Here is a 15,346-nt window from a genome sequence, read left to right on the forward strand (position 1 = left end):
GAGTATGCTGCCTCAGCAGGTACAAGTAAGCAGCCAGTTTGATATTCACCACGCATTGGTTTACCACGCATTTGGATTCATCAACACAATTGCACTACATTACGGGTGTAGAATGTTTAGGATGGTTTAGGACACCGTATCGATAAAAATCACAAAGAATATTGTTGCTATCGATGTCTGTGCGAGAACATCTACGTTCTGGCTGCTACCTGTTTTAGGGACTGTCTTCGAGTTGCACCCACAGACTGGTGGCGTTACTATGGAATTGTTTCAGGAAATAAATCACACAAATATATTGCATTATAGTTAACAAGAATGCAGTTAATAGTTTAAGTATTTGACAAAAATATACTAAACTATATTTTAAACTATTAATTGTATCCTGTTTAACTATAATGCAATATATCAGCAAAGTGTTCCTTATAGTAAGTAGCAGCCCACCATTGGCAACTACTACAACAATCAGAATGACAAAATGTACTTTCATTGATTTTTTTCCTGAAATTATTCCATTGTAGTCTATGCCACCAGTCTGTGGGTGTAATTTGTAGACGGTCCAGGTAGCAGCCAGACAGAACGTAGATGTTGTTGCACAGACATCGATAGCAACAACATGTCTTTGTGATTTTTCGCAATATGGTGTCCTAAACTGTCCTCAACATACTACACCCGTAATGTAGTGCAATTGTGTTGATGAATCCGATTGCGTGGTAAACCAAAAGCGAATATCCGGCGAATATCAAACTGGCTGCTAAGTACCTGCTGAGGCAGCATGCTCCGGTAGAGATGCTCTTTAGCATCGCGCTTACAGAGCCTGTCCCCTCCCGTCCTAATAACTGTATTTATTGGACAGAACCCGATTAAATTCAGATATTATAATAAGTTGGGTGCTATAGGTTTTAAACATGTCCGAGTTGTTTTCTTTTTAATATGACCAAACACAATGGCCAGAGGACCAGCATCCTTACTTAACTGGCAAACAAAATAATCTTGACAGTCCTAATGTTTATTTTCTTGTCTTCTGATACTTTTTTACAGTATGGAACGGGCGATTTGGAAGTACCTGGTCAGGGCTTGGTCAGCCTACAAATCCCAGGTGTGGAGACTGCGGGTAAACCGCACAGAGAGGACACTAAACAGCCATCTCTCATTCATCGAGTGGACTCATTGGTTTGCGAATGACCACAAAGATGCTCCCCTAGGCAGATTGCTGCATGGCATTCGCCACTTATTCAAATTGTAGAGATTGAAGCAGTCTGCAATTTGGGCACTTGCCATAACACTGTCATTTGTTTTATCAAAACACAATCAGTTACATTTAAATTGAGTTGATGTGGACAGCTCTTTTTTTTGTCCGATTTTTTCAGTGTTCAGTGCCTGTTTGTGAGAAATGCATTGTTTGAAAGATAAGCCTTTGTTTTTGTTTAATTTTAATATGCCTTTCATCAGCAGTGCTTTGGGGTTTATAACTAAAATTAAAGTGCTTAACTACTGGTGAACGACGTTGCAGAACATATATGGTACAAGTTTGTGTTGATTGCATGGAAAAGGGAATAACCAGTTACAAATTATATGTTAAGAGCCTGGTAATACCATGGAAACAAACAAGGCTTAATCCCTGTATTTACAGTAGTTTCAGCTTACTTACTGGGTAAATTTTCATGTTTTTACTTAGCAACGTTGCAGAACATATATGGTGCAAGTTCCAGTTAACTGCATGGACAATGAAATTATCTATTGCAAAGGATATGTTAAGAACATGGTAGTACCATGGAAACAAACAAGGCTTAATCCCTGTATTTAAGAAGATGCACCATGACACTAGAGGAAAACTGTTTCTGCAGAGGTTGTTACCAGCTAAGTATTGCTGTAATTTTTCAACTTAAATAAAAACAATTCAGTCGTTTCTGAGGTAAATCGAATAAACCTTTTATAAATGGGTGTAGCTATGAACAATAACTAAATAAGAAATAGTCATTTATTGGAAAGTACTATGTTAATTTCTAGATAGCATATAATTAAACCTGAGCTGTTACCAACATAAACCTTGGATAACTACAATTGTAACTTGAATTGATGGGTAATAGAAGAGTTGTTTCTAAGAATTGGTTGCCTACTTTCCTGGGAAGTACACAATTATATGTGAGTTATTACCATCCTAAAACAGTTACAACTACACAGTACTTTGTTGAGTTGATGGGTAATAGTGGAGGTTTTTCTTAGTACTTCAGCTGTAGTTCCTCTGTATTTACCTTCTTATAACCAGTGGTAATTACCCAATAATATACTATATTTACCAGGTAAATGCCTAGTATTTAGGGGACTGTAAAAGGAAGGGTTACCAAAAAAAAGGTTACTGACTTCATTGAGTCAATTAGTTTCTTGGTGTTGCCTTTTTTCATCAAGTTTATTGCAATGCCTCATGCCAGAACTACAAGGGGGAAATTGTTTTGAATAGTATCAAGTAAAGTAAGGTAGAACAGAGAAGAGAGAGAAATTTGAAGTAGCCTCATGCATCTATTCCAGCTTTTCAAACAGGGAATGGGATGATGCAGTTGAGGCCAGTTATATGGTGGTTAATGAGCTGATCATGAAGGCAGGAAAGCTAATTAGTAGGGGTGTAACGGTACACAAAAGTCACGGTTCAGTACGTACCTTGGTTTTTAAGTCATTGTACGGTACGGTTCATAGTTAAGGGGAAAATTTAAAAAAACTGCTTGTTTGTCAACAACGGAGAATGGCCGTAGATCAGCAGCAATGAAAACACCAATAAACTTGGTTATGGCATTTGCATTTCTGAATTCCCAGACAGGGTTTGTTGAAATAGTGTCGTGACCTGGGTTTGCACAGCTCGTTTTTTTTTTCCACAGATACAGTGATAGTAACACCTGGATGGTGCCTTTTCAAATGTGTGTACAAGGGATGTGCATTTCTGGCAAAAATACTATTCGATATTCGCTGAGAAGTATTCTAATAATATTTGAAGATCGGTCAATCAAGAACCCCCCACGCACGCACGCACCTCGGATACACACACACACAATGACACAGGGAGAGGCTTTTATGATTTGTATGAAATCAATCTGTTTATTTCAACAACTGCGCCATCAACATTCAACATCAAAATTATTTCAACGTGGGCTTAGGCAGATAGACCTACATGCGCCGAAAACAGATCGCTATTTATTTATTTATTTTACTGAACACAGCCTGCATGACGGTGAACTAGACACGTCAAAAATGGTAAAAGTCGTAAATAGTCCGCCAAAGGACGCTATTCACCACTGGAAGTTGTGAAGGCCCATGCAAGTCAACGGAGCGTTCAACAGCATTGAGAAGAGCCGTGTAATAAACAGTGTTGGGAACGTTACTTTAAAAAAGTAATTAGTTATAGTTACTCACTACTTGTTCCAAAAAGTAACTGAGTTAGTAACTGAATTACTCTATAATAAAAGTAACTAGTTACCAGGGAAAGTAACTATTTGCGTTACTGTAAAAAAAGAAAGTTGCTATATGTCAAAGAATTTGGATTTTTCTGAGCAGTTTTCACTTGGCCTTAATGTGTTGATTCAAGGCCCTGATATACTTCCAACTGAATTTTAATTTGCTTAGTTGCAAAGGCTGTGGAACATCTGCCGAATACTACAGAAAATGCCAACTTTGCGTGTGTGTGCGTGGCGCGCGTGTCCCGGCTTGTGTGTAAAAACACTGGCTCCGATTGGCTACCATGAAACATGACTCTGCCTTAGCCAATCATAATCGCTTATCTCGTTGTTAACCCACCCGGTCTCCTCACTAGCAGTTTGTGTTTGGAGTCAGGGGTGCGTTCGGATTACGCAGTTTATTCAATCAATTCATAGTAACGCACCGCATTTAACTTACAGTAACGGTAACGGCGTTGTAACGACGGAAACAGTAATTAGTTAGATTACCCCGTTACTGAAAAAATAACGGCGTTATTTTAAACAACGTTATTACAAACACTGGTAATAAATAACGATAGTCACATTCATTATTTGATATTCTACGTGACTCAGACTATTTGACGATCGTTGCCCATCCCTAGCGTGTGCATGTTAAAGTGCTGTACGCAGACACGGAGAGCCCTCTCCATAGCTGGAGAGCATCCGATATTTTTTAACTATCCGTCGACGCCATGGACCTATTGGTCGAAGCAATGGAGACGGCAAGGGCTGTGATTGGTCCTCTAACATATTCATTTCCGGAATCACTTCTCCGGTTTGACTTTGCACCTTAATTACTTTGTACATTGTTTACTTTGCACCTTAAGGACCAATAAAACACCAAATAAGATTTGAAAAGCTTTGGAAGTTTATTTACAACACTGCTTACATGGTTTGTAGTCAACATATAAGATAGATCGAGCGGCGAATTGCATTGCATATCCAACATCCCAACGGAGAGCTGCTGTGGGGTCTCCGTAGTTACGGAGCCGGATTACAGAGTCGTAGTAGTATACTTTGGCTGAACAGTCCGGGTGGAACTTCGACTTCCAAGTTTTAAATTCCGCATCGCAAAACAAGCCTTTACATTCGCCATATTAACGCTTTTACGTACCGCGGTACACCTCTGTAACCGCTCCGAAGTGCCTGTACCGTGACGGTTCGGTACAAATACGTGTACCGTTACACCCCTACCAATTAGAGAGGGAACATTTCTGAGAGATTTGCATGCTGAATTTAACCTCCATCGTGAATTTATTCTGAATTCTCAAATACTCTGGTAGGGCAAAAAAATTACAATTTCAATGATTATTCTGAAACTTTCCAGATGATTTCAGACAGATCTGACCTGTGGTTGCTACAAATGGAGCCAGTGAAGCACTGACCTCTACGTTTAATTAAATTAATTCAACCCCAGCCTTCCCTTCTCTATACTGTTGAATTGCTGTATTTTTACTTTTTTGTCCACATGAAGATTTGACTATAATTGATCGTCTTTCCTCTGTTATAAACCTTAAATCCAACCTGCAAGTACTCACGCTGTGTTGTGTTTTTGCACTGTGTTGTTTTGCACTCACTGCCAGACAAACCGACCTGGCCGTTACTTCACAATTACCCTCAGAGCTTGACTTCCGCTCATTTTGACCCATAAATAATAACACACATTATTATAATGGATAATTTCTGTGTTCCCTTTCCTCTTAACTACCATCCCCTTTATGATAATGTCCGCCTAAATGACACCTAAATATATCATATAACTCAGTCATTCTGTAACTCAGTACCTGTGAGGACGACATTCATGACAGTGGTTGTTCATGAAGATATTCGAATGATTCCATGTGCTTGCAACTTGTCAATCAAAAATATAAGAATATATATATATATGTATAAACATAAACACAAAACTTAAGAGGTGAAAACATGATTTACCTGATCAGTACACCAGACCCACGTAGATAGCACGGTGAGTCCAAACAGCAGACCAGGCCAGGGTATATCCCCCGAGATAGGGTCTCTCAACAGGTGGAATGCATCACTGCGTGTCCAGTGACATGTGGTGTTAGCAACAGTTACATTAGGAACTGCAGAGGGGTAGCGGCTCAAAAGGCCTTCATACCAGCCGACTTCTGCGAAAGCTGATACACAAAGACAATCAAATAAATCATATATCAATTCAAAAACAAAGGATGAAAACATTGGACTATTTAGCTTGTAACTCAACTCTCCAATTAGATTAGTTTACGTAAGAAATATATCCTGATGGGCTGTCCCATTAAAATAATAACATAATAGTTACTGTTATCAAAAATGTGTTTATCTTTTTTGTGACTATTTTTTTACCTTAAAAACATCTTTCATGTTAATAAATAAATGATCATGCAGATAAAGAGTCACGTTTTGTGTGCTCTTCCTCAAATAAATAACCAACCTATGAACATCAGTGCAAAGGCCCCAGCAACCATGACAACTGTCTGCAGGGCATCGGTATACATCACTGCTGTCAGGCCACCTATCCAAGCACACACAAATGGACAGCTTTAAGAAGTTACATTGATATATTTATATCACTATTGCACAGTTTATACGAAACATATACTTCTATGTTCCATATAAACAATGCTTGATTTCTTAGGTTTGAAAATTAAGTTTACATTTGAACTAGCTCGTAGATTACAATAACCTGGAAATATCTGGGGTCAGTGCTGTTGGATAGTGATTTCAATAATGTTATCAATAAGATCCCACTGATATATTCTACAAATAAACAATGCTGGCCAGCCCTTACCTCTACTTTGTTCGTTGAGAGGACAGAACAGTGTCATTGAGAATTTTCTGAAAGTGTACACAGCCTTCTTACTGGAAGGGGCTAAATCATACACATTGCGACTTTTACTTCTAAATTCATTGCATGTAAGTTGGCTTCTTAATGGTTTGCTGGATCTGCAATGAGTCAACCTATTGCAAAACATTACTTTTTACTTATTGCAGAAGTGACTGATTGTAAAGGGTAGTTTTCTTCTGACCACATTAGTTATGGATAATAAGAATTAAAGCATGTACATGCTTTTAAAAAAACATTTGCAGTTAATCAATCAAATTGAAATGTTGATTGTCAGCTCATCTTTATCTATCGATCTTGTTTGGCTAAAAGAAGCTGTTAATGTAAAATAACCCACATTTTTGTTTTCATCCATTCTCTCCAAAGTAAAGATATTTTTTAATTAAAGGTCCCATGGCATGCTACTTTATGGATGCTTTTCTATAGGTGTTAGTGGGCCTCTAATACAGTACTTGAAGAGGTTCAAGAAATTCAGCCTTGGTGCAGAATTACAGCCACTACGAGCCAGTTCCACAATGAGCTTTCAAAAAATGTGCCGTAGAGTCGCGTCAATGTGGAGGGTGGGGGTGTGGCCCTGTGCAGCTTGCGACCACGTACCATGCGCTCGTGTTTACAGTGGATGTATCGCAATGGCGAGGCGCACACAGCCTTTGGCAGTGTTCTGTAAATATTCTAGAACACTCCGGGTGCTCCGGCGGGAGTCCTGGAGGTCTATATCTAAATAATGCCATATTATACATAGATATCTATATCATATAATATATATTATCACGGCCAAAAGCTGTGTGCGCCTGCAGATGATATTATTAATCTCAAACGACTGCGTCGGGTTCTCCAACGTCTCTTGGTTAAATGATTTGATCTGGTTCTTCCACATCAATCTGAAGTAGACTGAACTGCGACATGGAAGAGAAAGGGATTGTTGCCCGCAATTGTTGACCACAATTGCCTTCCGCCAGAGCCCCGCTGCCCACTGCCGAGGCACCACCGCCTCGGCAGTGGGCAGCAGGCAGCGGTACTCCCGCTGGCAGCGGGGCTCTGGCGGGAGACAATCGCGGGCAACAATCCCTTTCTCCTCCATGTCGCGGTTCATGTACTTCAGGGAGTCAAAGCCAAAGTTCCTTTCCCCCAATTCCTTCTCAACCATGGCTGGGATAACCCTCTACTTCCACATCAGTGGAGGCTTCTCCATTGAGGAGAGGGAGGAAGATCCTCCTTAACATTGTTGAGAATAAAAAATGTAGATTGCCCAGACTACTGTAATGAATTAATGCCCTTAAATATGACTACTTTAATGCCTTTGAATATATAATGTTTGTTTCCCTGGGTAAAGGGACATTAGCACCCCCTATCGCCTATTGACAATTACTTCAGGGAGGAAGGTCCTCCCTCAGCCTCCGTTGACTCCAATTAATTTCCCTGAAAGTACTGGCGGCCGGTGAATAACATGGGTTTCAATGGGAGAGAGGAGGAAAGTCCTCCTCTGAGTGGGTGTGACCTTAAGGCGTCTGATTCGCGCAAAAATCTATTCACGCTGCGCTATGAACCAATAAGCAGGATCCCTGGCTGGTGAGTAATGTTGCCTGATTGGGCAGATTTCCCACCCAATTGGGCTACTTTTAACCACGTTAGGCTGAAAAATTAACATTGGGCGGGAAATGTGGCTGCTCAATCTGGCAACGCTGTCGATAACAAACCCGCTCTGCCTGCATTGCCGCTCAGTCTAGACGCAAAGCAGGTGAAATCATCTGAAGGATAACGAGATTCTAACATTTGCAAATAAAGTGTACAATGGAAACATTGACAACAGAGGACATTGTTCATGTTTAATTACACAAAGCATTCCATTCATTGAGTTACAATGCTAAGTTAGCGACCAAAGAAAAAGGTAGACCACTTCGCAAAATCGAGATCACCAAAAGTAAAGGCAACGTCAGTGTTGTGGGTGCTACATGGTTTGCTAGGTACTCATGGCTTACTGGTAGCATTACTAGCAATCGACTGTATTGCTGGCCCTGTTTCCTAATGAATAATGGCAAATCTCCAACGTGGGCTGTTCATGGTTTCACTGATGTGAAAAATCTTGATAGGGCAACCAAACGCCACGACAAGTGTCAAGTTCACGTTGGTGCTGCTATGCAACTTTCCTTGCTAGGCACCATGCCTATAGATCAGATTGTTTGAAATAATGTTCTCGTTCTTTTACTAGTTTGTTACTCTGACTGTTCTGTTTGATATTGTGGAAAGGGTTTGGAAAGGGTGAATGATTCAGAGCATGATGCATTTTAAATGGCATCACTTTTGGTCTTGAGTTTTTTCTTAAAACAATTAACTGAAAATAAACATAGCTAAATTACAACCGATAACTTCAGTCATTGAGGGCAAAAATAGGCCCGGATTTTTTTATTTACTTTTACAAATCAAGAGTAGGCCTGATTTGACTAATGGGCTTTGCATCCTTTCCTTCTGCCCTTGTAGTCCATTTCAAAGACATGCTGCCCACCAGCTTTCAAATTACAGTAATGCCACTGGTGGCTTTGTATCAATTTTATTCACATAACTATCCCTCCCTACTATTTTGTAGTTCACCAAAACACCCTGAAACAACTTGAGTCTCACATTCTTATGCCACCATACACCAACAGTGCAAGCAGGCCAATGGCAACCAAGAGCGCAGTCCTTCCTCCCTCACTTTAAAAACCACCAGCCGCCACTGTTCCACATCAATCTGAAGTAGACTGAACCGCGACATGGAGGAGAAAGGGATTGTTGCCCGCGATTGTCTCCGGCCAGAGCCCGGCTGCCTGCTGCTGAGGCACCGCCGCCTTGGCAGCGGGCAGCAGAACGGTTTTTCAAATAACAAAGAAGTGTACACTTGCGTTACAGTGTGTGTATTCACACACACACACACACACACACGCACACACACACACACACACACACGTGGCGCTTGCACGGTCGTAGCTCATTGTCTCATTGACGGGCCAAATTCTCTGGGAGGGCAAAGCAGAGAAAGGGGAGGTAACATGTCCCCGTCGACCTGACGACATACAAGCAAAATTCCAAATCGGCGCGTCTGAGCTTTGTTTTTTCAAAGGCAGAGCAGGATACCTAGTGCTCGTTTTACACCTTAACGCCATTTCTAGCTACTGGGGGACCATAGGCAGGCTTTGGGAACTCATATTAATGTTACAAAACTCAAGAAGTGACCTTTTCATGCCATTGGATTGATTCATCATTCGTTGTTGGTGCAGGATAAATACCTCAATAATTCTCAATAATGTGGTCAGGTATCAAGTAATGATTTCCCTTCCTTTCACCTTAAGCGGCTTGAATCAAGGTCTTTTACAGCTGATTTTGTTTACACAGATTACACCAATAATTTTCCTTAAAGGTTGAATCAGCGATTCTAGGCTGGAACATAAATTATCTTCATTAATCTACATAAAAATATGAATGAACATGTAAGCATCATACGATGTGTGTGTGTGTGTGTGTGTGTGTGTGTGTGTGTGTGTGTGTGTGTGTGTGTGTGTGTGTGTGTGTGTGTGTGTGTGTGTGTGTGTGTGTGTGTGCATGTGTATGTTACCTGCCACAGTATAAGCAGCAGTAATCGCCAGCAGAATACCAGTAGATAAGTAAAGGTCCCAGCCTAAGGCCACTTGGATGAACAACGCACCCGAGAAGATATCTGTCTGGATAGAAACACAGATAAGACAAGACAAATTAACATTTTCAAATAACACACAAGTTAGATTTCAATGAGGTAAGAAAATATGTTTTTCTCAAGTTTTTTTGTTTGATTTGTGCATTGCACAGCAAACAGATTGCTGTTGAAATGGGCTTCTAATATAAACTTTTTGCATGATTCAAATGTTGCTGAGACTGACCAACATAGCTTGGCATTGTTTTTGTGATCTAGATGACCAAAAACCTACAGTACAAATGATGAATTGATTTACTGTCACAGCTGGTTAAGCAAAAAAGCTTTTGAAGAGGTGCTGGTGGTAAAAATATAATATTGCATTCAATGGATATTCTAAAATGATTTTTTTAAATATTATTGTGGTTATTATTCATAAATATACAATTGTAGGTCATTGTGTATGTGGGGCAATGTGACTTACAGATATCTTTGTTAATACGTAGAGTACAAGAGACAGAACTGACATACAGAGGCGGATCCTCTGTCCCCCAAAACGTTTGGCCAGATACTCAGGCATGGTCACCACACCTGCCGAGATGTACACCGGCACAAAGATCCATCCCAGAGCCAGCAGTACCCATGTTGCCTATAGAAATACACATACAGTCACACGCATAAACATAAGCGATTATTAACTCCCATCTGTTGAATGAATATTGGGAAAGCATCCTAGCACAGACTTATATGTTAGTATCGTTGGTTTTTTTATGGTTTTAGAAGCCACCATCACATTTTCTAAAATCTTAGAAAGATTTATCCCCACAACATTGTCAATACATTAAAACATCAACACAAATATTAAGGTGCATGCCTGTGTTGAAGCACTGCTAGACCATACACTGAATGCAAGTTTTTGATATCAGAAGTCCTCTGTCATCGCCATCTTTAGAAATCTCCAGGAATAACCCTCCAGTCATCTGACACCACAGCAGCTTACAGAACAAAACACGACTACAAAACCAAGATGATGAAGGATGAATATATTTAGCTACTAAGACATACAAAGGTTCTCCTTCATTTGACAGCTTGTGGTAGTGATTAAGCACCCCTAAGCTCCTCCCGGATGCTGAAGATGGGACTCAAACTCTAGAAGACCTCTATCTTGGTTCAATGACTTCAGGTCTGTGGCGTTGCCCTCACACATCATGAAGACCTTTGAGAGGGGTCTGCATGACCGTAAGGCAGGGGTCGGCAACTAAGTTTGGCCTCGGGCCATTTTTTTTCCAGCCAGTAGGTGGCGGGCTAGAACATTATCAAAGGCTAGTTAATGAAAGTGCATCTGGAACTGCGAGCAGGCCCGTCAGCTGGCTTAGTCATATGCCTACCAAGCACTAGATGACTCTTAAAAGACGTACATATAAACAAGTGTATGCCCTAATCATGTAAATGTCATGCCTGATCAAGTTGGGTAGAGGTGTTGCTGCACTGGCTCCACAGAGACAACGCAGCGATATCATCTTGAGCAGTTCTAACTGGAGAGAAAGTGAAATGCGCGAGCTGCTGATCATGTGAGAGAAGGTGATGCAGTCATATTAAACAAAAGCATTGAAAGATGGTGCGATCTACGAGAGAGACGCAGAGGATCTGTCCTTACGAGGCTTTTGTCGGGATAAAAAAATCCTAACCCGTCCCTAACCCAAAAGTGGTCAGCAAAATAAAGAATATGCTGGCGTTTTTGCACTTGTAAATAGTTAATCGCATTTGTAGCCTACCCTCAGACGTGAACTCATTCTTGCATGCGGGTGTCTTCATTCAGAAAAACATTCGGGAATATGCAAATTCTAAAGAGGTCTAGACTCTGCGCAGCCCCACCTTCTCCAGTGAACCAAGAAAGCCCGCGCCGTGATGAACAGGGGATTCTACCCCCTCGGTTTTACACAGGAAACTTGAAATAAGACGGTGAAATCGCTGGGCATGCCAAGCCTCGACCGAACCGGCTTGGCAGTGTAGAAAGGCCTTATGCTGGAGAGAGGGCAGTAGTGCGCACCTAAAAAAGCAGCCAACCACTCTTAAAACACTTCACACAACACAACACAACACACACACCACGGCGGGTGCTGACTGACTGAGTGACTGACTGACTGCACACACACACACACACACCACGGCGGTTGCTGATTGACTGCGCGCACACACACACACACACGCACATATACACACACCATGGCTGACTGCGCACACAGATAAACCTCCGTTCCTGGCCTACTCACCGTTAGAAGAGCTGTAGGTGAAGTAGCCTCATCAGAGACTCTACTTGCGTTAAACAGCAAAGTCTCAGAGCTTGGCGTCTTAAATCTTTTGTGGACTTTTGTCAACAGCTCCTGCCTTTCTCTACGTGCAGTATCACACAAAATTACTTAATGTTGGGTAGCCATGGTTGTTGTGTATAGGCCTATAGAGGGGGGTTCCATTAATTTAATATTGCATAGTTTCCAATAACTCCCGCTCAGCCCCTCGCAGCTTACGCGTGACCATGACGGGTGTGTCTCAAACCTTCCGGGAGTAGTAGCAGGATTTCATTCAATTCAAAAACGGTTGTGAAAAAAAAAAGTTCACTGTATCCGGCCCTAAGCTGACAGATATAGATATTCAATATTATTAAAAAATAAAATAAAATCATTTAACTTCAGAATAATCTGGCGGACCAGATATTATGTCTGGCGGGCCAGTTATAGCCCGCCGGCCGCCAGTTGCCGACCCATCCCGTAAGGCATACATCACTGTAAAAGTACATTTCTATCAAAAATGGGTTAAAACATACTTAAGTATGACTGAAAAAGACTTGGGGAGGGTGAGCATCCTCTGAATACAACCCATCTGAAACAGCCAAATGTAGCACTCTAATATAATCATGGTACATTTTTCGCCACACTTTTTTCTATCTGAAACTACCTTTGCAGGATTAGCATCATGTTATCTTATCTCATCTCATTTTAGGATGGCCAGAAAGCTACAAAGTCCACATTGCGGGAATCTACAGTGGGACGACTTTATCATAAGTTTAGCCAGCAGTGCCAAACAGTGTCGGTGTGAATTGACAAGGCAGATGTCATGATTAAGTGAGATCATGGGCCATCTCTGTAGCTGAGCACAGCTTAACCATACAAAAGCGCACACATATCCATTTGGTCACATATTCACACTAGAAATGCTCTCATTTTAGGTAGTTGACTCTAATATAGGCCTATGTGCATGTATTTCTTACATTCCATTCAAAACCGCCAACAGCAATTCCTCCCGCTGCTCCTGTGCCGGCCAGACCAATGAATAAACCACTGCCAACATTACTGGACATCAGAGAGGCCCCAATCTGTTATGAGGAAACACAACCATAGTAATTATCTTATGAACACATTTTATTAAAATGATCTATACATTTGAAGACGCGTATTAGATATTTTCATAGAGTAAATTTTGTTGTCTTTCTTTTCTCTGATTAACATTTCATAAAAATGTATGAAATAAAACGTAATCTGAAAAACAAACACTTACAGGCCACCAGCTCATTGAACGACCAGCCAAGAAGTATCCTCGGACACTACTGCGGTTGGCTCGGCATGATGACTAGAGAAAACAGTAGACACATTGAGTAGACAGTAACAAATTGCATCATAGTGATGCATGAGACACAACATACAACATTGTAGGATGTTTTCAAGCAGAACTTGCCCAAATCCCCACCGCCATGACAACTATAAAGTAGATAACAACAACGGCTATATCTAGAGCATCCAGGTGGAAACTGACGGAGGGAGACATCGTTTCACTTGAAGCCTTAGAGCCAACATCTGTGGGCAAAATAAAGATGCTAATTAGAACATTTTATTGGCTACATCGATAGGAATAAAACTTATGAAGAACAATAGTTGAGCGCTGCATGCAGCACTCACCTAATCAATGATATCAGCCCTCTGAACTTGGGGCCTGGCACCCTGAATTTAGTGGTACGTGCGCAGAGTAGGACCCTACTAACCCATAACTATGGAGTTTATAATCTATTGACCATTCGATCGAGTGATAACGTTCAAAACGTGTGCTCAAACACAACCTCATTAGGGGTTGTGTATCGTGACGTAACATCAAAATGACGGTCTTCATTGGAAGCTTACTTAAAAACATAAAAGCGTTATAATGTTATGTTGAAAAGATTAACCTGTTTGGGTTGTTGCTTGCCCGCGCAGCAATTTTTTTTTTTTTTTTTTCGTAAAACATTATCTCGTGTAATGCTGGAACAGTTTCTGGGCTGAAAAGCTTTGAATGCTCTCCTTGTAATATATATATTTTACTAGTTAGATCTACTTAATTCTGTTGAATATATATGTGGTTATTTGAATGCCATCTACAAAAGAGAAGACGCTCTGTAAAGATTAAAGTATGTATGAACAGCAGAGGGAGTTAAACTCAATAAGGAAGGAAACAGACCTGTATGTCCAGCAGACATGTGCAGTTCAGTCGTCTCAAGAAACTACTCCAATGATTCCCGAACTGGTCCGTTCCTGAAAACCCCTGAAGAATGTTCGAGTTTGGTGCTGCTTGTGAACCTGTCTGTAGGCCTTACAAACATTGTCACCTTATAGGTTGTAAATAATTAATCAGTTTTAGACAGTAAATCCTCCCGGTTAGTTATTACAAGGGGATACTAAATGTCCTTGGTATGAACGAGTTAAACATTACGCAGGCTCAGCATTCTTTTTGATTTAGGCCTACGGAAAGCATTCTCAAAACAAGTAATCAGTTCTGTGTTCTACACATAAACCATCCAATCAAGTTTAAACTAATTAAAACTACTCAATTATTGATACCCCAATCATAAAAACAATCCAACACACTTCTCTTGCGCATAGACCATCATCATTCATTTGATTTTCATACATATCGTCCAGTTATTACAAGATAGGATGATTGTGTACCCAGAATAAAGATTATATTAAATATATACTAAGAAGATAAGCCTACCCATAACCAAAACAAACACAATTTATCCTTTTGAGCGACTTTGGAAATGATAATTTTTTGAATAGGCTTATACAACCGTGCTGAGAATTATTCAGAAGCAATATTGTGAAACAGGAAGCAGCCACAATAAAAGCCTAGTAGGCCTTTAAGTGGTACAGCACACATTTAATCAATACAATCAATCAATACATTACCGGTTCCAGTTTTTGCTCCATAAAGGAACAGCATTTATGTATTGATATCTACATAAGTTATTTGAAGAGCTTCTGAACACATCTCATACGATCAATTTATATTTAATTGATCACTTATCAATTTAAAACAGGTTATCTATTCTGCAAATCCATTTCCTTTTAAGAAAGAACTATTTTTAAACAT

At 40.4% G+C, this 15,346-nt stretch overlaps 1 protein-coding gene across 1 annotated transcript in view; it reads right to left on the reverse strand.

Moving 5' to 3' along the window:
• The window catches only part of slc5a9 (solute carrier family 5 member 9), a gene marked incomplete at both ends in the record, with an annotated part of 36,400 nt that extends 22,411 nt beyond the window's left edge, over positions 1 to 13,989 (reverse strand). Inside the window, 8 exons of the mRNA XM_079740023.1 lie at positions 5,397 to 5,602; positions 5,896 to 5,976; positions 9,896 to 10,001; positions 10,434 to 10,598; positions 13,218 to 13,322; positions 13,505 to 13,576; positions 13,682 to 13,800; positions 13,986 to 13,989. Coding sequence (XP_079596149.1) covers positions 5,397 to 5,602; positions 5,896 to 5,976; positions 9,896 to 10,001; positions 10,434 to 10,598; positions 13,218 to 13,322; positions 13,505 to 13,576; positions 13,682 to 13,800; positions 13,986 to 13,989 — 858 coding nt within the window. The remainder of the gene's footprint in view (positions 1 to 5,396; positions 5,603 to 5,895; positions 5,977 to 9,895; positions 10,002 to 10,433; positions 10,599 to 13,217; positions 13,323 to 13,504; positions 13,577 to 13,681; positions 13,801 to 13,985) is intronic.
• Between the last annotated feature and the right edge of the window lie 1,357 nt (positions 13,990 to 15,346).

Source organism: Pollachius pollachius, assembly GCF_949987615.1.
Source record: "Pollachius pollachius genome assembly, chromosome: 7".
Lineage (NCBI taxonomy): Eukaryota > Metazoa > Chordata > Actinopteri > Gadiformes > Gadidae > Pollachius > Pollachius pollachius.